Source organism: Aplysia californica, unplaced genomic scaffold (genome assembly GCF_000002075.1).
Source record: "Aplysia californica isolate F4 #8 unplaced genomic scaffold, AplCal3.0 scaffold00671, whole genome shotgun sequence".
NCBI classification, from domain to species: Eukaryota; Metazoa; Mollusca; class Gastropoda; order Aplysiida; family Aplysiidae; genus Aplysia; species Aplysia californica.
The window spans coordinates 198,119-220,436 of NW_004797941.1; the positions used below are offsets into that span (position 1 = coordinate 198,119).

At 37.8% G+C, this 22,318-nt stretch overlaps 1 protein-coding gene across 1 annotated transcript in view; it reads left to right on the forward strand.

The window, feature by feature from the left end:
• Positions 1–18,178, forward strand: part of LOC101850280 (serine-rich adhesin for platelets) — a gene marked incomplete in the record, with an annotated part of 139,859 nt that extends 121,681 nt beyond the window's left edge. The window contains 8 exon segments of the mRNA XM_035972378.1: positions 342–503; positions 1,828–1,915; positions 3,567–3,716; positions 5,398–5,610; positions 6,427–6,627; positions 8,628–8,729; positions 11,710–11,753; positions 16,636–18,178. Of these exon segments, the coding sequence (XP_035828271.1) occupies positions 342–503; positions 1,828–1,915; positions 3,567–3,716; positions 5,398–5,610; positions 6,427–6,627; positions 8,628–8,729; positions 11,710–11,753; positions 16,636–16,654 (979 nt within the window).
• Between the last annotated feature and the right edge of the window lie 4,140 nt (positions 18,179–22,318).

Sequence of the window (22,318 nt, forward strand, 5' to 3'; positions counted from 1 at the left end):
GTTGGTGGTTGTCGGGTGCTCTGGTGTGGTTTGCTTCTTCTTTCCTATCAAACATCTATCGTCCTTATCTCCCTTATCTCCCTTTCTTCTTTTTTATGCTTGTTACTCTCTTGCAACACCTCTAATCTTCTGGCGCTCATATCACCTTGTGCAGTTGCGAGCGCCGTAAAACCTCTTCTAAAACATGAAACGCTCAAAACTCAGACTTTCTTTTTTTTGTTTTTGCTTTGTTTTTTGGTTGTTTTTTTGTCTCCAATTACACCAAAAATTTCAGACATTCTTTTTGATTAATTGGTTTTGTTTGTTTGATTGTTTGTTTTAATGGGTTTTTTTGTCTCCAGCACTGGGTCTAGCTCGGATGATGACTCCGACTCCACGGCCAGTTTCGAGGAGGGTTCCTACGACAGCCACCAGGGGGCGGTGGTGTACCGTTGTCAGGACGACGAGGCCATTGCTCAGGGACTGCCCGGGGCCCAGATGTTTGACCAGAACATCCGAGAGACGTGAGTGTTTCACTGATGTCTTCTGGACAACTACTATTTGAGATTTTGGGTGTTTTTTTTAGAAGTTTTGTTTTTACGCTTTCTTTAGAAATTGGTTGGGTTTTTACTCTTTCCTCAGAAGTTGGGTTTTGTAAAGCTTTCCTTTGAATTTTTTTTTTTACCTTTAAGCTTTCTTTAAAAGTTTGGTTTTAAGTTTTTTAGTGTTCTTACGTCTGTCGACTTTTGGTTTGAGTTTTAAAGCTTTCTTTAGAAGTTGGGTTTTTAAGCTTTCTCTTGTCTTTTGCTCTTGACTTTTGATTGGAGTTTTTAATTTTTAGCTGTCTTTAAAACTTAAGTTTTTAAGCTTTCTCTAGAATTTGAACAAACACAGGGCTGCTGTTTTGGTTGTAAATGTTTTTTTACTCTCGTTCTGTACATTTTAGATCTTTAAAGAGGCAGGTTGCTTGAACCCTGCCAATCTGATCTTCCAACTTTCTAAAGGTTCATAATGATAAAGACTTTAATGCCAGTTTTGGTGTATTCAGTAAGATTAACTTCCTCTTATGGGGATGAGGGTATTGTTGACTACTTTAATCCCTCACACACCTCTCATCTTCGGCACTTATATAACCTTATTGTGTTGCAAGTGCTGTAAAACACTTACTAAAACTAAACAACAACCGAGCCTCATTGAAGCTAGCTAAAGCACACTTCTTAAGTCACTGTCCACACATGCCGCATAACGACTTCTTCGTGGAAGCCTCCGCAATACACCATTTTGGAAAGTGACGTATGACAGTCTTACAAAACTCAGAGATCCCATCCCCCCTCTCAAATAATTCCAATTGTATTTATAGGGGTGCTAAACCTATACCATTTCACTATTTTTAGAGTATTACACTGGGCAATCAGTAAACTGTGGTCAAAGTTCTGTTTCAACTAACTGCCTACAATATTCTGCTGCAGCCCCTGCTGCTATTTCCAAGTTCTAAATTGTTTCTAATCATGCATTGCGTTATTGTCCCAGCTATATTCCTGACTCTATGTCAGTCTGTCAGCTGTGTCAAAGTGTTGGAGGTTTTGTTGGGTTTTTTTTAAAGTTAACATTAAAATGGCGAGTACCTAGGGGATGGCAGTGAGAAAAATGTTGGGTTGGCAGTGAGTTAGTCAGGGAGATAAATGGTGGAGATGATACAAAATTCAAGAAAGACACATTCTCTTACTGCATTTAGTTTTGTTTTACAATATAATTGTTTTTTTGTTTTTTTTGGTTCTATGATAAACAAAGTTTGTTATTGTCATAAGTTTTTGTGTTATTGTGCTTCAATGTATCCGGCCTGTGCAGGTATGAGTTGTCCGGGGAGGTGAGAGAGGCTTGCAAGATCCTAGCCACCTATCTGATGGACTCCACCACCATTCAGACCAAGCAGCTGGTGAGTCCACATTTGGCTCTTTTTCCTCACATGTTGGTTATTATAGGATTCAAAGTAGTGTAAATGGGCGGTTGGCGGGTGCTCTGGTGTGGTTTGCTCCTTCTTTCCTATCAAACATCTATTGTCTTTATCTCCCCTGCTTCTTTTTTGTGTTTGTTACTCTTTTGTAACACCTCTAATTTTCGGCTTTTTTATGACCTTATTGTGTTGCAAGTGCCGTAAAACACTTACTAAAACAAAAACTAAAACAAAGTTGTGTAAAATGTAAACTACTGTATTACTGCACAGTAACTGACGTGTTCTGCTACTACTAAAAGAATACATTTTCTGATAAATATTTCTGGAGCTGACTTACAAAAGCTTGATTGGTTTGATTCTCACCCCTTGCATTTTTAACCCTATCCGTACGTCGTGTTTTACTATCGTATCCATACGACATGGGGAGCTCTGTGCCATCACTTTCCAAAGAGGAAATTTACTCGTTAGTCCGATACGTATGCTTTGCATAGCAGTCTGTCAAAATGATAAATACTGAAAGTTTCAAAGAGATCTTCGACTAGTAGTATTCTAAAACGTGAAGAATACAATCTGGAGAGTACAAAATGACCCCAGGGCGTGCGGATAGGGTTAAAAAACTTTTATAATGACACTGTCGAAGGCATCCCCCGGTCTAACACAACAACTTTTCTCCTCAACAATGACTGGCTGTCCTACACATTGCGGGGTGGAATCAGGGGCTTGTCAACTTTTGGGCATATAGAGTCATTGGTGTCATCTTGACCCTATCCGTACATCATGTTTTACTAATGTTTCCCTACGACGTGGGTAACTCTGTGCCACCACTTTCCACAGAGGAAAGTTACTAGTTAATCCCATCCGTACGCTTTGCATAGCAGTCTGTCAAAATGATTTTTTGAAAAATACTGAAAGTTTCAATGAGATCTTCGCACTAGAAGTATTCTAAAATGTGAAGAATACAACCCCGGGGGTACAAAATGACCCTGGGGCGTACGGATAGGGTTAAAGCCTGTTCATTTGCCTTGCTTTGAATGAAAAAAATATCCTTTTATCTTGAATAGAAGTTGACATATTTGCGATTGAAATGGCTGCCAAAGTTTGGTAACTTCCATAGCTTTAGAGTTCTTGAAAACTGAAACTTTACAGTTATTTTTTCTTCAATCAACGTTTTTTGGTAAAATTCACATGAAATTATGTTGTTAAATGGACATTAAAGATGTTGAGTCAAAAATGAAATTTAAAAAATAAAAATGGCTTAGCCAGCAGAAAAATGCCGGTTTCTTTGATTTCAGTACATATGTATTTCGACGAGCGCCTGATTTCACTAGTGTCTCACATATATTGTGAAGTTGATGTTATCTGTACATATACCACCTGCCTGGGAGGTTGGCGGGTGCTCTGGTGTGGTTTACTCCTATCAAACATCTATTGTCCTTATCTCCCATCCTTCTTTTTTGTTTTTGTTAATCTCTTGTAACACCTCTAATCTTCTGGCGCTCATATGACCGTATGCAGTTACGAGCACCGTAAAACCTCTACTAAAAGTAAAACTCGAATCTTCGGCACTTATATGACCTTACCGTGTTGCGAGCGTCGTAAAACACTTACTAAAACTAAAATATACCTCCCGCAGAACGCCAGCCTGAATGTGATCCAGCAGGAGTGGTTCCAGGTGTCGAGCCACAAGCTGTCCACGCCTCACCAGGTGGAAGATTTCCTCTCCTCCGTCAACGAGATTTCCAAACGTCTGCTGGAATACATCGTCAACATGACGGACGCTAATGTGAGTGCGGGTGCCACTTTTGTGTATGTGTGAACTGTTTGCTGTTTGCTGTGTGGTATAATTCTGAGCTGTTTGTCATTTCATGTGGTGTGTCTTGGGCAGAGAATCTTGGCAGTGCCCATCCCTCTCCGAGCTCTTAACCGTAGGCCGATGTCCACGAATGTGTTGTGGATCGCCCCCGATCACATGCACTTGACCGTTGAGTTCAACTTGGAACATGGGTGGTTGGCGGGTGCTCTCGTGTGGTTTACTTCTTCTTTCCAATCAAACATCTATTGTCCTTATCTCCTCTTCTTCTTTTTTATGTTTGTTACTCTCTTGTAACACCTCTATTCTTCTGGCGCTCATATGACCTTGTGCAGTTGCGAGCGCCGTAAAACCTCTACTGAAACTTTAAAACTACTTGGAACCCTTCCGCTCTGACCGTTGAGTCCGTCATGGGACCCTTCCGCTCTTGGCCATTGGCTGCTTAATGCTGCTCATCCGCCCAGTGGGACAGAGAGAAATGGCAAGAGCTAGTTGTCAGATGCAGTGGTGCCCCCACGGTTGCCCCAACCACGAGATAGAAGAAGAAGAAGAAGAAGTGTTGTATAATTATCTGTGTTACTACTGCTCTACAGCGCATGTGAAAAAATGGTGAAATTGTATAGGTTTAATGCCCCCTATCAAAACTATTAGGTTATTGAAGAGGTTGGACCTCTGAGTATAACATCCATCTCAGAAAGGACTGAGCCAAATGAGAAATTCGTGTAAAGTTCCTTTCCCAAGGATGCAATGTCGGACTGAGCTGAGGCTCGAACCCCTGAACCCACAATCTCAAGATTACGAGCTCGGTAGCCTCACCACTAGGCTACTGATGCCACACAGCACATGTGATGGAAGTATCTGTGTCTACAAAGTAAAAGTTTGTCAGTGTTCAACAACCAGCCAGGAATACCATCCTTTTGGTGTGCTTTGACTTAGTTTGTCTCTTTTTCTTTCTCCCCCCCCCCCCAATCTGTGTGAGTGGTTGGAGGGCGCCACTGGTACTTCCTACTTTTTTTACTTTCCATTTGTTGTTTCTGTCCGTTTTACTTTTTCCCATTTCTAAATGACCGTGAAAGAATCTCTGATCACTAAAATTGCAAAATTCGTCATTTGAATCAAACGCTTTGACAAATCAAGTAAATAATATTTTGTTTACTCTTCCTGTGGGTGGTTAGTGGGTGCTCTGTTGCTGTTTGCTCCTTCTTTCCTATCAAACAACTGTCGTCTTTGCCTGTCCTCCGTCTTTTCAGTGTATATGTTATGCTTCAGTAACATCTCTAATCTTCGGCACTTATCGCGACCTCAGTGCTTTCTTGTCGTGTCTCCATTTTTAATAACCGGGAAAACAGTTCATAACAAGGAGTGAGCTTAAGAAGAAGTCCCATTATTGCTGTTAAAAAGCATGGAGATATGAGAAGAAAGCCCTGAGGTCACGTTATATTACCTATTTATGTTGCAATTGTCTTAACACTTTGCCACCACATCTTGCCGATCGGCGATGTTTACCGCCCAGTTTCTTTGTATTTTTCCCAAAATGCCTTTTCCTTTGATGGCAAGGGTTTTTACTATGTGAGCCTTGTGATGGCTCAGTGTTAAAACTCCTTCTAAAGCTGACAAGCAAAAATGTTACTTCTCCTTTCCCTGTTACTTCTAGGGTAACACAGCCATCCACTACTGCATCTCCCACTGTAACTTTGAAATCGCCAACCTGCTCCTGGACTCGGAGGTGTGTGACATCAACCGACAGAACAAGGCGGGCTACACACCCATCATGCTGGCCGGCCTGGCCACGCTACAGAACATGGGCCAGCGAGAGATTGTCCGCAGACTCTTCTCCTCCGGAGACATCAACGCCAGGGCCACGGCAGTGAGTTAACCTTGAGACTTAACTCTTTGAACCCCATCGGACGCTGAGAGCGCCGGCAGTTATAACCCTGTTCCCCATCGGACACTGAGAGGGCCCAGTGCTAGTGACAACTGTTTCATTTTATTTAGTTCTAGTTTTTACTTGTTTTTCGGAACTATTCCCGAACCAAATTTTTTAGTCATGACTAAGCCTTTATTACCGTTATTTAGAAGTTGGAGGCAAGCTTTTGGGGTTTTAATGAGACATAGTGCACCAGGTTTAGGTGACTGTAGAAAAAAACTCTGGGAAACGGTGGAAAAAACTCAGGGCTTAAAGAGTTAATAATAATAAATATAGCATTTGCATAGTACATATCCCCGCTCGACAGCAAGCTATTTGCCCTCTACACTATATTATTACCCCAGCATGACCTAATTGTGTTGCAGGGTTCTGTAAAACTGTTACTAAAACTAAAAACTAAAGCTTCTCTTTCGTCAAACTCACACTCCTTATTGCCGACCATGTAGAGATCTCTTATCTTTCTTCAAACTCCTACTACTCCCTTTTACAGCCCATGCAGAGATCTTGTCTCTTTCCTCAAACAAACGCCTACTGTTTATTAGAGACCGTGCAGATATCTCTTATCTGTCCTCAAACTCACACTGCTTATTACAGCCCATGCAGAGATCTTGTCTCTTTCCTCAAACAAACTCCTACTGTTTATTAGAGACCATGCAGATATCTCTTATCTGTCCTCAAACTCACACTGCTTATTACAGACCGTGCAGAGATCGCTTTTCTTTAACTCAAACAAACCCACACTGCTCCCTATTACAGACCATGCAGACGGCTCTGATGCTGGCGGCGAGCCACGGTCGTGCGGAGACGGTCCGTCTGCTGACAGAGGAGGGGGCAGACGTGAACCTCCAGGACGTGGATGGCTCCACAGCCCTCATGTGTGCCTGCGAGCACGGCCACATGGACATTGTCAGCTACCTGCTGTCTCAGCCCAACATCGATGCCAACCTCATGGACAACGTAAGTCTTTGCTCGTTGCTGTCTGACCCATTTCTTAGTTTATGTATGAAGAAAGTTGTCAATTATCGTATTTGTTCGTTTTGTTAGATTAATTTAGTTCCTTTTTTATTTATTGGTTTTTGTTTTTTTACTATTTTGTGTTCACTCATATTTCAATCTTTTTATTGTATATTTTTCTTTTCCTTATAATTATTGTTTTATTCCTAATTTATTTATTCATTTTGCCTTACGTGGATGTTTTATTTAGTTTATATTTAATTTGTACCATTATTTATTTGTCTTAATTGTGCTTAAGTGAAGCATCAGGGTCTGTTCTGTACTAGCGTGAGGAAGTCTCTTTTTCTATTTTATCGAGGATTCAATCTTCCACCTTGGATGCTGTATTTCTTTTACCACTGAATGACCTCAACAAGGAGGATCTTAGCAGCTTATGATCTCTGATATGGTTGGTTTTTTTCTTGGGTATGTTGTTTAAAATTGATCAGCTAAATTACTTATTTCTCATTCAGTTATTCGTTAATTAAGAGAGCTATATTATTTCTCAACATAATCATGGGTTGTTGAGTGGGTGTTTAAAGTTTACAATTGATGGGCTTAATTACTAATTTCTCATTCGTTATTTGTTAAAAGAGCTATTATTTCTTTACATAATCAAGGAGTTGTTATGCTAAATTTCTAAATCTGCTTCATATCTTCATCTGCTGTACTTCAACTCTGTGCGACAGTGAAGGGCCCTCTGGTCAGCTTTCTTGAAGTCTGACGGACTCGTGAAAATATTATTTGAAATTCCTTTCTAAATTTCATCATGGAAGTGAAATGTTTCAGTTTCAGTGCTCAATGCTTTTATGAACTTCTCTCATTGTCTCCTTTGTTTTTGAACAATATTTTGCCTCTTTTGTGGTTTGCTTCCCCTTCCTATCAAACATCTACATGTATTGTCTTTATCTCCCCTCCTTCTTTTTTGTGTTTGGTACTCTATTGTAACACCTCTATTCTTCGGAACTTATATGACCTTATTGTGTTGCAAGTGCCGTAAAACTCTTACTAAAACTAAAAAAATGCTTTACCTCTTTATTTTGTGTGTAGTCTGTCTGGGAGAAAAGTGAGTTGAATGGGCAGTGTGATGTTGGTGTCCACGTCATGTTCATCTGTCCTGGTCGTGTGGGCATGTTCTGTAGCTTGGCACTACATTTGTGTGTTATTGATGGGCTGTCTCTTTTAGATGTTTTGTGTTCACTCTCTGGTTGTAGTATGCATTTGCCTTCTCATACGTTTTTGTTTTTTTGTCTTGTGGCACTGATGGATAGTTTTTTATCAACAGATTATAGTTGAAATACTATTTTGGTGAAAGAAAAGAAAAATAAATTTGTTTAACTTGGAATGTTTGAGCTTTTTATGTGCATGGTGGAAAATTTTCTTTTAGAAGTACATGAAAACTTTTAAATGTTTTCTATTGTTTTGTCGTGAAATAAGGTTGTCATATGCTTGTTTATTGTAATGTATGTACATTGGATATATGTTATGTTGCTCTTTCCTCACCCCCTCCCTTCTCATCTCCCCCCCCCCCCTTCCCACACACACACCTGTCCATCACTGTTACATTGTCTGTAATTTTTTGTGAAGAAGTTTGCAAAGTATACGCCAATCCGACTCTGCTGTCCTGTTTTCTCCTGTCATGCTTGTTATCTTTTGTTGTTGTTACTGTTGTTGTTGTGTTTCTCTTCACTCCTCTTGCCCTCATAGATCTGTTTCGCTTTAATCTTTATTTTTGCAGGTGTTTCATGTCATACTTTAGTGCCCACAAGTCTTGATTTATGCATTATTTTTAAACTGTTCATTCTTATTTGTTTTTGTTTTTAATTTTTTATAATTTTTTCGAGAGAGAGAGAGGGCGGAGGCAAAAAGTAGTGTATCCTTATGTTATTTTTGCTTACTTTTTTGTGTATTATGAACTCCCATTTCGCCTTTATTTCATGCCCTTTTGGTTCTGTTCCCTTTAGGAGAATAGCACTGCCCTGACCATAGCCATGGAGGCTGGCCACAAGGATGTGGGCGTGGTCTTGTATAAGCACCTCAATTTTTCCACTAAAGCTTCCTCTCCTGTAAGTTCATCAACCTTTTGGTTAAGTAGGTAGACAGAGTATTCTTAGTTTTGTGCAAGGTTTAAATTTTCACATTGTTTCCCTGTATTGAGTTGATTAATTGTTAATGTTTGTCTTTAATTGAGAATAATATTAATTCAAATCTACTGTTTAAGTCTTTCAACCGATTGTAATGTAATATACAGAAATATCGTATATAGAAGTGCTGCAGTCTATTCTGTTCTTGTTTCATAAATATTTTACCAAAAGCATTGGGAGAAATGTGTTTGTGTAACAATGAATTCTGATCATTATGCTTCAGCAAACCCACATTAACATACCAGAACTCTGAGGGTTGGTCTTTTAAGCTGAGTGTATCCGAATGTTCTTTTTATAAACCACAATGAAAGGCTTTTTTTCTTCAATACTCGGCTAATCAATATACTAACCTTCAAACAGTCAGACATTTTTGACAACTTTCTCATTTACTAGGTTACCATAATTCATTTTTTTTCCTTTGAAAAAAAAATATGTGTCGGAAGTTTTAGCATAGTTTTATCAAAAGTTTTGTTAGGTTTTTGTTGGGTTTTTTTTCTTCTTGTCTTTCAATCATCGAAGTACAAAAATACATTTTGAGATATTTGAAAGTATGAGATAGATTTTGAGATTTTGAAACAGCACTGAATGTTGAGGTTTCTTCTGAACTTTGTACTGCACTCAGCTACAATGTGCCAGTCTTGTCTGTGTTTCATTTGAAACTTCAACTTTGTGTCTTGTGTGTGTTATTTCTTCTGGCTGCTCTGTGTTTGCCGCATTCTGATTTGCAGCATGCATTTGACCTCTGGGAAGTCATATTTCTTATGTCAATTGTGGAAAGTTTTTGCTAGCTAAATTTGTAGGAGTGAAAAAAATCACTGTTTTAAAATGTTTGAGCATTTAAAAAAATTTGTTTGAGTGTGAATGTTTGAGCAATTTTGTTTCGGAAGATCCTTGGAGAGACTTGTATCTCTCAGTCTACCTTCCACATTTCACTCGTTTAACATGGGGATAAGGATTATGTTGAATGTATTGCCTCAGGTTATATATATATATTATTTCAATAGATGTAATATGATAGTTCTATAATTTGGACATGGAACTTTTACCTTTAGCAGCGGGGTTTTTCTCCCCCCCCCCCCTTCACAGCCGAAAAAAGACAAAATATTATAGTATGACAGCATGGGTACTCTTATTTCATCTGCTTTATATTCTTCTCTTCAGTCTTACTTTTATCCTTGTCTTCTTCAAGTGAAATATAAGCAGTGTCAAAATGACTCGCTAATCACCACAACTGAACCTCAAAGTTATATTATTATATAATATGTATATACCTACTCTTTCTGTCTGTAGGCAGCTAGTTTTCAGTGGTATAGATAATTGTCTTGTGCCTGATTCTCCTGTCCATTATTTATTTCCTGTACCATATGTGTCACAACGCGGTGGTTTCAGACGCTTGTCAATTTTAGGGTATGTGAAGTTATTGATATCATCTGAAAGCTGATTTATTTGCATTGATTCCAATTAAATAAATATCTTTTATCTTGAATGGAACTCATGGTATTTGCGGTTGAAGGAACTGAGGTCGCCTGGTTTCAGTGGTGAAATAAGCGAGAAAATGACTGCCAGAGTTGGATAACTCCAATACTAAAGAGTCTTTGAAAACTGAAAAATGACATATTTTGAGCCTTTAATCAGTGGTTTTCAGTAAAATTCACATAGAAATGTGTTTTTCTATAGTCATAAAGGAGGTTAAGCCAAAAAATAAAAATTCGATAAAAAATGTCTAAACTGATAGAAAAATGCCTGTTTCTCCGATTTCGTTATTTTGACGAGCACCTGATTTCACCACACTGCCTCACATATGCTCATAATCCACATCATGGCCTTCACCTACCCCAAGCAGCCAAAGTTGAGGTATAAAATTGTCCCACTAACAAGGGGCTCAACACTTCCACTGATTAGGTGCCACCCATGTACCACAACCTGTCTGAGGTACTAATGGCCGGCGTCTTATGTCAGTGCTTGTTCTTTGTTATTTCGTATGTCCAGCTCTCTTCTTTCTTATGTCAGTGCTTGTTCTTTGTCATTTCGTATGTCCAGCTCTCTTCTTTCTTATGTCAGTGCTTGTTCTTTGTCATTTCGTATGTCCAGCTCTCTTCTTTCTTATGTCAGTGCTTGTTCTTTGTCATTCCGTATGTCCAGCTCTCTTCTTTTTTTCTATGGTTTGTCACCTGTGGCTACAGGATGCTACTGGTAGGGCTGATTTGTTTTCTTTCCCTCTTTTGTTTCTGTCTGTCTGTCTGTCTGCCCGTCTGTCTCTCCGTCCGTCTGTCTCTCCGTCTGCCTGTCTGTCTGCCTGTCTGTCTGTCTGTCTGTCTTGCTGTATCCCTTGTACTTAATAAGTTATTGTGTCACTGTGCTTCTCTTTACTAAAAATAAACGCACAATTGGTCTACCTCTGAGGCTGTGGGGAAAATTCTGAAAGTGGCATGAGACAATATAGACTTAAATTGCTTGTATTGTATGATTTTGTTGTTAAGAAAAGTGGGCAATTTTACGTTTTATCCAGCCCTGCTCTTTTCTATGAGCCCCGAAGTGTATCGTAAAGGACAAAATTGCATTCAGAATAATTATGTTGAACCTCCTATGCAAGACAGATATTTCTTAATTTTGAAAAAGTATTTTTCTTTTTACGAGAGGCGAGTGGGGTTTTTGGGGTAGTGGAGGCAGATTTTGTGGCTTCTGTAACGAGAGAGAGAGAGAGATACATGGATTCCACTTCAACAATTTGTCTGTGGACTGTTCCTATTTGTTTGTTCCTCTGTCTTCGTAAGGTGTGCAGCACACTGTGCTTGTCTTTGTGTGTACCTTGCTTGACCAACAGACAGTTCCCAATTTTCAGCAGGACCATCCATGTCTGACACTGTTGCATGCATTGCTGTTTTCTTGTCCTCCTCCATAGGGTGTTCACAGAAAGAGAAAAAGTTCCAGCTCCCCCACCCCAAGGTAAAAAAAGAACAAAACAAAACAAGGGATTTGTTGCTTTTTTTTTTTTTTTATTAAACCACGTCCCATTGACCACCACAAGCAGTGGATGCCTTTAAAAAATTTTTTATTTTTTTATTTTTTAAATCAAAGGGACTTTGGTTTGTCCATTTTGCTTTTGGGCTGAGGAAAGTTTCTTTGGTTTCTACTTTTGAGTGGGTGTTCAACGCTTTTGCCTTTAGCTTTGAGATTTTTGCACTACCGGCGCATTTGTAGAAGCTGAAAATTAAAATTAAAAAGTTAAAAAGTTTGTCGCTTGAGATGTATATATCGCTGGTGAAAGTTTAAATTGATGAAATTTTCGACTTTGCTAAAGCTACTTTTTAGTGGATAGTTCTTATGTCCTGCAATTTTTTTTTCTTTTTGTTTCTTTGTTGATTTTTGTGTGTTATTTGTTTGTCTCTACCATTGATAATAAAGTCCATCTGTCAATTCATTTCTTTTTTTTTAAAGTATAATTGTCAAAGTAGGCCTAATGTGTTTCTGAATAAACATGCTATGTGTGCCTAGCTCTGACTGTGTAACCTGTTTATAACTTTAAGTAGATCGTGTGTGATTGCTTTTTCTTCTGTCAACAACATTTTAAAGGAAGTGGAACATACTTAAAACATAAGTAGGCACGTGATTGCTTTTTTTTTTGCCAACAAAATTTTAAAGGAAGTGGAACTTTGCTTGAGACATAAGTAGGCACCTTTGTGTGGGAAAAATTTTATTTAGTGTTTCCTGAAGCAAGACACATGTTTTTATGTCAACGACATTTTCTACTACTGTGAGATTTGATCAAATCATGTCGGTTTTTTGTTCTCTATCTCTTTCTCTTTTGCTTTTTCAGTCTTTAACTTAAAACCTAGCTGCCAGTACTGAGGTTTGGGCAAAACCAATGTATCTTTGCACTCTTTTATATCTGCACGCTTCGCTGCTGAATTTTAAAACAATTTTAAATGATGGGAGTCAATATTATGAAGTTACCTGCTTGCTCCAACCTTTATTCTTGTGCCCCCTCCCCTCCCCTCCCCTTACTCATTTCTGCACCACTTAATGAAACCTTTGCCTCCCCCATCCCGTAGCTCCTAATTGACCCAGATCACCCATCCATGTGCTTCTTGAGTTCTCCAAAAAGTTATTAAAATGACAGATGGAGGTGAAGTGACTTTCATTTTGTGTAAATGCAGCTTTTATTTTTTCAACTACATGGTCGAATCTGCATATAATTTGTGTAGGTGATGACTGGTCTGTGCACACTTATGAAATAATGAAATTGGAACTGTATTTTATATAGTATCTCGAATCTCGGGTACAGAATATTACGAACGGATGCCATCACCATCTCCCTTGTCCTCTCTGGTTTACATTTAACTGAGTGGGTGGTTAGCGGGTGCTCTGGTGTGGTTTGCTCCTTCTTTCCTATCAAACATCTGTCGTCCTTATCTCCCCTCCTTTTTTATGTTTGTTACTGTCTTTTAACACCTCTAATCTTTGGCACTTATATGACCTTATTGTGTTGCAAGTGCCGTAAAACTCTTACTAAAACTAAAACATTTGACTGTGGTCACTTGCAGCTGTTGTGGTCTCTGCACCATCTGTCCTTATCCCCAATTTTGTGCCGGCCTACCTGCCCCCCCCCCCCCATCTGTTTTTGTTTATTTTGGTTGTATCTTTTGAAATTTTTATTATCATGTGTTCTTTTATCCAAGAATATTTACTTACTTTGCATTTCAAGGTGTTATTGGAGTTGGATGGAGAAAGATGGTTTGCTTCTTCTTTCCTATCAAACGTCTATCGACTTTATTTCCCCTTCTTCTTTTTTTGTGTTTGTTTCTCTCTTGTAACACTTTTGATCTTCAGCCCTTATATGACCTTATTGTGTTGCAAGTGCCGTAAAACTCTTACTAAAAAAGATGGCAGCAGGATGTGAAATGGAAATGTTTGGTACCATGGGAATAAAGGAGGGAGGGCATGCTGAACTCTTGAAAAGACTTTCCATATAGTATTTAACCCTATCCGTACGTTGTGTTTTACTATCGTATTCATACGACGTGGGGAACTCTTGTGCCACCACTTTTTAAAGAGGAAATTTACTCATTAATCCGATCTGTACGCTTTGCCTAGCAGTCTGTCAAAATGATTTTTTGAGAAATACTGAAAGTCTCTCAGAGATCTTCGTACTAGAAGTATTCTAAAATGTGAAGAATACGACCCCGGGGGTACAAAATGACCCCAGGGCATACGGACAGGGTTAAAGCTCACCTGTTACTGTCTCCTCCTCACCCCTCCAAACCCACCCCTAACGTGCCCAATGACTTCATTAGCATAGCTGCTCCTTCATTTTAGTACCTATTATTTCATTCTTGACAGCAGAGTAGCATTCCTGATAATCGATGAACAAACAGTCTTGGTCACACCGTCTTCTTGCAAAAATTAATCAGCTTGCAGTTGCTTGCTCATACATGTACTTTCACCTGAAATGTGTTATCTAAGCATATTGACAGTGATATCTAATTTATTCAGTGTATATTTTTTGTAAAATCATCATCATCATCGTCATAACAATGATAATAATAACAGTAATAATAGTATAATAATAATTATGATAATAGAAATAACACTGATTCTTTTTCTCATACCATTGCTTCCTTCTGTAATTTTAGAGCTGAATTATTTCATTCAATCAAGTTCTATTTTGTTGTAACAAAGGTTTCTAAACTCTTTTTGATCTCAATGGAAAAAAAAATGTCTCTGTTTCTCTTTGCACTCCTGGGATTGAAGGGACTACTTTAAAATGTAACTCTTAAAAGTGTTTCATTATATGGGCTTGATGAATTTGTCTAAAGGTATGAATTGTCGATATCGGTTTTTAATTTGTACTCTTGAATTGGCTAACCGTCATTATAATATGATATAAATAAATCTGTTAATGACTGCTGTCTTGGGTATTGAACTCTGATGTTAATAACAGTCTGTATTTTATTTTATTTTTTGGTAATTTCCTTGCATATTATCTAGGCTATATATATATATGTAAAGATTCTCATTGTCTGTCATCTTATATTTTTTTTGTTTTGTATATGTGGTTTCATAATGTTGCATTTGATGCAAAGGTCAGTGTCTGAAAGCTAATCACAAGATGGGTTCTATGAACAATCTTATAGGAGTACAGAATGTTTATGCTAGGTGTGGTCTCCCCTTACTAGTCTTGTGTATTTGTGAATGTTGATTGTGTAGGTGTGTTTTGTGTTGTATGTGTCAAAACAGATCTGTGATAGTTAGTTGTTTTCTTAGGTGTGTGCTTAGTGTGAGGCTCTGAGGTTGAGAAAGAAAGTCGTTACCTTAAAATTGCAAAGTTCCATCTGCTCAGTGCCTAGTTTTGAGAAATTTGATGTAAAAAGTTTTGGTTTCTCAACATGTCAAGCTTTTTCGAATGCAATTTTTTAAATATATTGATATCGACTCCAAATAAGTTATATAACCTTACGATTTTTATAGTTATAACTCAAAACAGCTTAAAATTTCAGATTGAACTTTTTAATTCTAAGATAGCAAAGTGTTATCTCTCCACTCTCAAATTCTTTGTGTACTGAGGGTTTTCAATGCCATTTTTATGTCCAAATGACATCATTATTTTACATGCATGGAGAATTTTTTCAAAATTGAGAAAACAACACTGAATACACAATGCACTTTCTTTTAGTGGCTGGGGGGGAGGGTTGAGAGTGATGAACATGCCCAGTGCATGAGATGGGAGGTGCAACAGCTCCTTAAATGTCAGCACAAGAGGGCTATCCTGAAAAATGCTGTTGTGAGAAAATCGAAGGTAAAGTTTTTGCCCCTTGTTCAGTTTCTTTAAAAGACAAGGAGAGTTTTCTCTATAACCAATGAAACCAAACTTCTCCTTTAAGTAGCGCAATGCCCCCTTTTGGTGTGGGTCAAGATTTCTGAAAACCCCCGAAATCTGGGTTAGCCTGCTTGTCCTTGAAAGCGACCATTTGTGCTCACATTAGTGTGATACAGTCTTGTATGCTTCGATCCTCTCTTTCTTCTTTCCTCCCTTTTACATTTTTAGAATGATAATGATAACAATAATGTAGGTCATTATCATAGCACTTTATCCTGCACGAACACAACACTAGTCATTTTTGTGGATGGTTGGCAGGTGCTCTGGTGTGGTTTGCTTCTTCTTTCCTACCTAACATCTATCATCCTTATCGCTCCTTCTTTTTTATGTTTGTTACTCTCTTGTAACACCTCTAATCATCAGCACTTATATGACCTTATTGTGATGCAAGTGCCTTAAAACTCTTACTGAAACTAAAACTTAAAAAAAAAAAAAACATTCTTATATAAGTGTCACAACCTTAGACCTAAATGGTTTCATTTGGAATGGGCACTCGGCTCAGCAAAAGAGCAAGAATCTGATTCAAAATAGCTTATAAATTACAATGTAATTGTTTGCAAAAAATTATTTTTAGGATTTGGTTATGAGATAGTTTGCTGGGGTATTGATATGGCTGCTCAATTCAAATCAATACCTGAAATTATGAGTAGCCTAACAGGTTTACTGAATTATGTTTTGATTATTTTTGCCCTTTTTTTCTTCAGGAGTTCTAAAAATTATGCAACAGGTTGTTTATTGTTTAAAATTGTTTTTGAGTGTAAGAAAGTTTAACATGGGTTAATGTTGAGGAAGACACATTGTATGCTCTGCTCTTGATAGTAATCTTTCCGCAATAAGACGGATATAAATGATGTCTAAAAAGATGCACTGATGAAAGTATATTTATAAATTACTTGTTAATCCTTACTTGAATCCAGTCCCTTACACAGATGTTTGTCGCTTCTTCCTCAGCTCGTTCGAACTGCGATGAAGTTGAAGCAGACGTCAGAGTCGGTCCTGTAGAGATGTGAAGCAAGTGGAGCGGTCTTTTCAAAGACGACAGCTCTCTGCGACAGTGGCACTGAGGAAGAAAGAAAGCATCACCTGACACGTCCTTCCAACAGAATTGACAACTGCACCTAACTGTCGCCTTCCACATAATACCGTAGTTATAATTATTAGAAAGCAAGATTCCTCGTACCCATTATCAGTTAACTTGAAATCTGCTTCTATTTTGCAGTGCCTTAGAATAACCTGAAGGCTCATTCAGTGAGATTTCAATAGAGTGTTATAGTTATCGCCTAGTTCAAGCTGTCATTTATGCTCCTTCAGACGTGAAACAAGCTGCAAGAATCTCATACTCGTGCAGGTTATCGAGAGAATCTTCGATTGAAGTAGGAGGGGATTTCTTATCTATCCCCTTTCTTTCAAAATCTCAGTGTTTTAATCAAAAGTGCGATAAGAATGCACGACTGCACTGTGTGGCCCGATGTTGATGAATGTCCGATAATGGGAAACAAGAAAATGTAAGTCATAGATTTGAAAGTTGTAATTTAGAGTGGAAAAGAAGAAAAATTAGCAGCACAGGTATATATATTAGTTTTAAAAGACTTGAAACAATTTCCTTCATACAAGTTCATGCTTCATGTTGAGTCTTCCAGGCTCCAGCAGTGATTCATGAAATGGTCACGGTAAAGTTGAAATTACGAAATTATGGTAAAAATCTCTGTAGCATAGATATTAAACGCTGCAATTCTCTTAATTTAGTAAAGAGTGCTTTCAAACTAATATGACATTGTCGTACTTGTTGAACTGTCATCTCTGTTTTCAAGCCCTTGATTAACCATCACTTATTCACAATATATAGAGTATACAGTACCGCTATGTACCAACCTAATTATTGATGTATGGCTACAGAGGTATGGGTAACATAAATTTAGAAGTATTATTTATAGTTAGATATTAATCATGGCTCTGCTTGTCTAGGTATTGTTCAGTTTGTATTGTTTGGAAAAATGTTTCTTAACAAAATTATCAAATTTTTTGTGGGGTTTTACCCATATTTTCAATTGTGGAACTTGATGCTATAGGCTTTGCTTATGAAGCCAATCATAGATTCATATGCTGCTTTTGTCAAAGTGAAATAACTGTGAAGTGGAAATAAAAAGCACAAGTTTATTCTTTTCTTTCAGGTGAAATATTTTTGCCATGTGAGACTGAGCAATGACTAGATAAATAGGACAGCTATTTGTACCCAATATTACATTCTGTATGATGAGAGGAAGATTGGATGACTGTGCCTACTTCATTATTTCAATGCTTTTAGAGAGCGACAGTTTAAATGTTGTACCAAGTCCTCTGATGACTTCTCTTCAATGTCCAGACTCTCATATCGTCAAGTAGACGTGTTCGTTGATGGGGCATTCTGAGTACAAACTACATATATGTGAGACAGCGTGGTGAAATCAGGCGCTCGTCAAAATAATAAAAGTCAAGAAATTGGAATTTTTCCGCAGGTTTGGGAATTTTTATTGAATTTTTGTTTTTTGGCTCAACACCTTTCATGCCCATTAAAGAAGACATTTTTGTATGGATTTTACCGAAAAATGTTGATTAAAGGCAGAAAAGATATAAATTTTCAGTTTCCGTGGACTCTCAAGCTAAGGAAATAACTCAACTTTGGAAGCCATTTTCTCGCTAATTTTACCTCTGAAACCATCGACCCAAACCTTCAATCGCCAAATATCTTGACTTGTATTCAATATAAATGGACAAATTTTTCATTAAAAGCAAACCAAATGGACAGGCTTTAAGATGATAACAATAACTCCATATGTCCCAAAATTGGCGAGCGCCTGATTCCACCGCGTCGTGACACATATTATTGCGACCATTGTTACGTTTTGTTACAGTAAATGTTTTGTTTTTTTATTAAATGCAGCTTAATTTTTTTGTTGTTGTCATAACGTTTTAGGTGCTGGAATTTCTGTGCTGCTGATTTTGGTTTTTTTACACAGAATGTATGTTATAGGGTTATATTTATGATTGCCTTTTGTCAAGTGGGGTCTATAGAAATGCCAAGTTTATGTAGCTGTAAGCTTGTTTTTGTTATTTATTTGTTCCTCAAAATGTGACTGACGAAGATGATGAGGCTGCTATGAAATAAAACGAATATCTTCCTCCACGTGCCCGCTGCCTCTTAGATTTCTCGGAACATTGTCTTCGGTATATACTTTTCTTTGTACTTTCACAGTCTGTTCAGTGCTGACTTTCCTTGTGGGTTCTGTAATGACTTTCTGAATGTGTTCAGCGCAGATAAGCTTAGTGTGTTCCGTGCTGATAAGCTCTGTGTGTTCTGTGCCGACTTTGTTTGTGTGTGCCACATTGACTTTCCTAACGTGTTGCGTGTTGACTTTTTTAGTGTGTTGTACATTGACTTTTCCCAGTGTGTTCTACTCTGTCTTTCTTGTATTTTGCGTGCTAACTTTTCTGGTGTGTTCTGTGTAAACTTTCCTGCGTGTTCTTTTTCCTCTCATAGAATATACTCACTAAAGGTTCAAACATAGTTTAAATAAATGTTAATTGAATAGTTTTCATTGCATACTTATTTTGAAAGTAAAGTATATATCATTTTTCTAATTTTAACATCCCAAAGGCATTTGAATCAAAGAAATACATGTACTATAGAGAGAAATCTGCACTTAACCAAAGACTGAGTCCGACTTGGTGCTTTGTGAGAGATACTTCTGCATTTATGGCTCTCTTGTCATTGTTTATCTCAGAGAGACTGGAGACTTCTGGGTGCATTTGTTCCAATTCCTCTGTTTGCTTCTTTTCAATGTTTTTGAACAGATATTAGGATTTTTAACAAAGTTGATGTGATCCTGAACCAGACAGTTGCATGCTGTAGTTTTTTGTTTTGTTTGTTTGTTTGTAGAGCCTGACTACTGTGTATTTGTTCTGTCTATCTGTGTCTGTCGACTTCCCTAGAACTCTCTTTGGATTGATATAGAATTGATTTGAATCGCTGTGTCAAATCTGTATGTGAGTCACAACAGTTTTAGGGCACGCATTGAAGATTGTAAAGCGCATAGAGCTTGCTGTTGAGGGAAAATTTGTGCTATACAAATGCTATCTCTTATTATTATCAATTTGTTTCACATTCTATTTATTCTACCTCTAGTGTGGGTGGTTGGCGGGTGCTCGGGTGTGGTTTTCTTCTTCTTTCCTATCAAACATCTATCGTCTTTACCTCCCCTCCTTCTTTTTTTTTGTTTGTTACTCTCTTGTAACACCTCTAATCTTCAGCACTCATATGACCTTATTGTGTTGTAAGTGCCATAAAACTCTTACCAAAACTAAACTCTACCTCTAGTAGCTGCTGCCAGGGTCAGTTCTCACATTGGGCCCCTATCTCTCCACTGCCGCCTGTGACATCATCGTGACAGACACTCAATGTCAGTCTGCCACACTGGCCGCTGAATTTAGTGACGTCACACTGTAGGTGATAGTGATAGAATGTATAATAACCACTGATTTTTTCTTCATGGGATTTTCACTCTTTATATATGTACATATTAGTAGGCGTGTTTCATACAAGTGTGTGGGTTGTTGGCGGGTGCTCTGGTGTGGTTTGCTCCTTCTTTCCTATCTAACATCTGTCGTCCTTATCATATCTCCCCTCCTTCTTTTATGTGTATGTTACTCTCTTGTAACACGTAATCTATTCTTCGGCACTTATATGACCTTATTGTGTTGCAAGTGCTGTAAAACTCTTTACTCAAACTAAACTCATACAAGTGTGTGGTATGAACTGATGCTTCTGATTTGTTTGTCTCTTGTTTTCACTAGTGTTGCCCAGATTTGCCTGCCTGTATTTAGCACTTCTGTTTTTTAGCCCTATACGTACGTCATGTTTTACTATTGTATCCATACGACGTGGGGAACTCTGTGCCCCACTTTCCAAAGAGAAAATTTACTCGTTAATCCGATCCGTACGCTTTGCATAGCAGTCGGTCAAAATGATTTTTCGAGAAATACGGAAAGTTTCAAAGAGATCTTCGCACTAGGAGTATTCTAAATTGTGAAGAATACAACCTCTGGGGATACAAAAATGACCCCAGGCTTACAGATAGGGTTAAGCATCAAAACTTTCATATATCTCTTAAAAAGCAGTGTCGAAGACTGCACTGTTGTCCGCAGAAGACACGAGTTTGATCCCTCATTAGGGAAGGTTCTTTATCAAGTATCTCCATCTATCTGCTTGGATAGTGTTTCCCACACAGCCTGCGTTGGCCCTGACTGGCAATGTGGCACAAACCTGACTCCTACATCATTGTTATTCTTTTGTTAAAATGGCACTGCACAAAAATGACCAAAGGTTTTATACATAGAGAAAGATGTTACAGATGAAATTGTTTAGAGAATGTTCAGATCAAATTTATCAACCATCTAAATATTTTCAGTCTTTTGTTGCTAGAATTGTTTAGAGAATATTCAAATGAAATTTACCAACCGTCTAATTCTAAATATTTTAAATCTTTTGGTGCTAGAATTGTTTAAAGAATATTCAAATCGAGTTCACTGCTAAACGTTTTAGAACATATTTTCTTGCGGGAAAATTTTGTGTCAGTTCAGTCCAATTTTTAATGTATGTCTTCTATATTTTTTTAAAAACCAAATTGAAATTGACATGCACAATTGCACATATTTGGAAAGAATTGTTCTTTTTGTTGTTGATCCGAAAAATTTCGTGAAAATTGTACAAGTTTGTATTTAAAAAATGATTGATTTGGTAACAGTGTTATCAATGTGTTTCTTTTGAACTCTATCCCCTCACTAAATATTTGTTGGTGTTGGAATGGATGTTTGTTTTTTTATGTCAAATGTAACCATTTGATGGAATTTCACTGTTGTTTGTTGTTCACAATGGTTTTGAAATAATAAGTAGTGATGAGTGACCGACCACAAGTGAATATATACCTACCTACATTCTCTACATACGTATATGCAAAATGGGGTTTTTTCTACCTTTTAACTGCTTAGGGTGTATGATTTTCATCACTATATTATATTATCATGACATTATTTTTTAACTATCAAAAACCTAGCTATTTCATTCTGCAGACCTGATAATAAAATGCTTGATACATTATCATGATACCTTCCTTGTTATTTTGTTTGTGATTGGCGGGTGCTCTGGTGTGGTTTGCTTCCTCTTTCCTATCAAACATCTATCGTCCTGATCTCTCCTCCTTCTTTTTTGTGTTTGTTACTCTCTTGTAACACCTCTAATCTTCCACACTTCTATGACGTTATTGTGTTGCAAGTGCCGTAAAACACTTACTCAAACTAAAAACTTGTTTTTGTTTTACTGCTTGTCACCACCATTTGACTGGCGTCTGTGGTGTAGTGGTTAGGTACTTCGCCGTGGCATACAGAAGACCTGAGTTTGATTCCCATGTGGGAAGGATTTTTCTTGAATATTTCTTCGGTCTCCCTTGGTGGGACGTTCAATCTCTCTTAGCTCAGGATAAAGTTATTGAACACCTACATTTATATAAAGAATGTCTGTCTGTCTCCTTCTATCTATCTATCTATCTATCTATCTATCTATCTATCTACCTATCTATATATCTATCTGTCTATCTGTCTG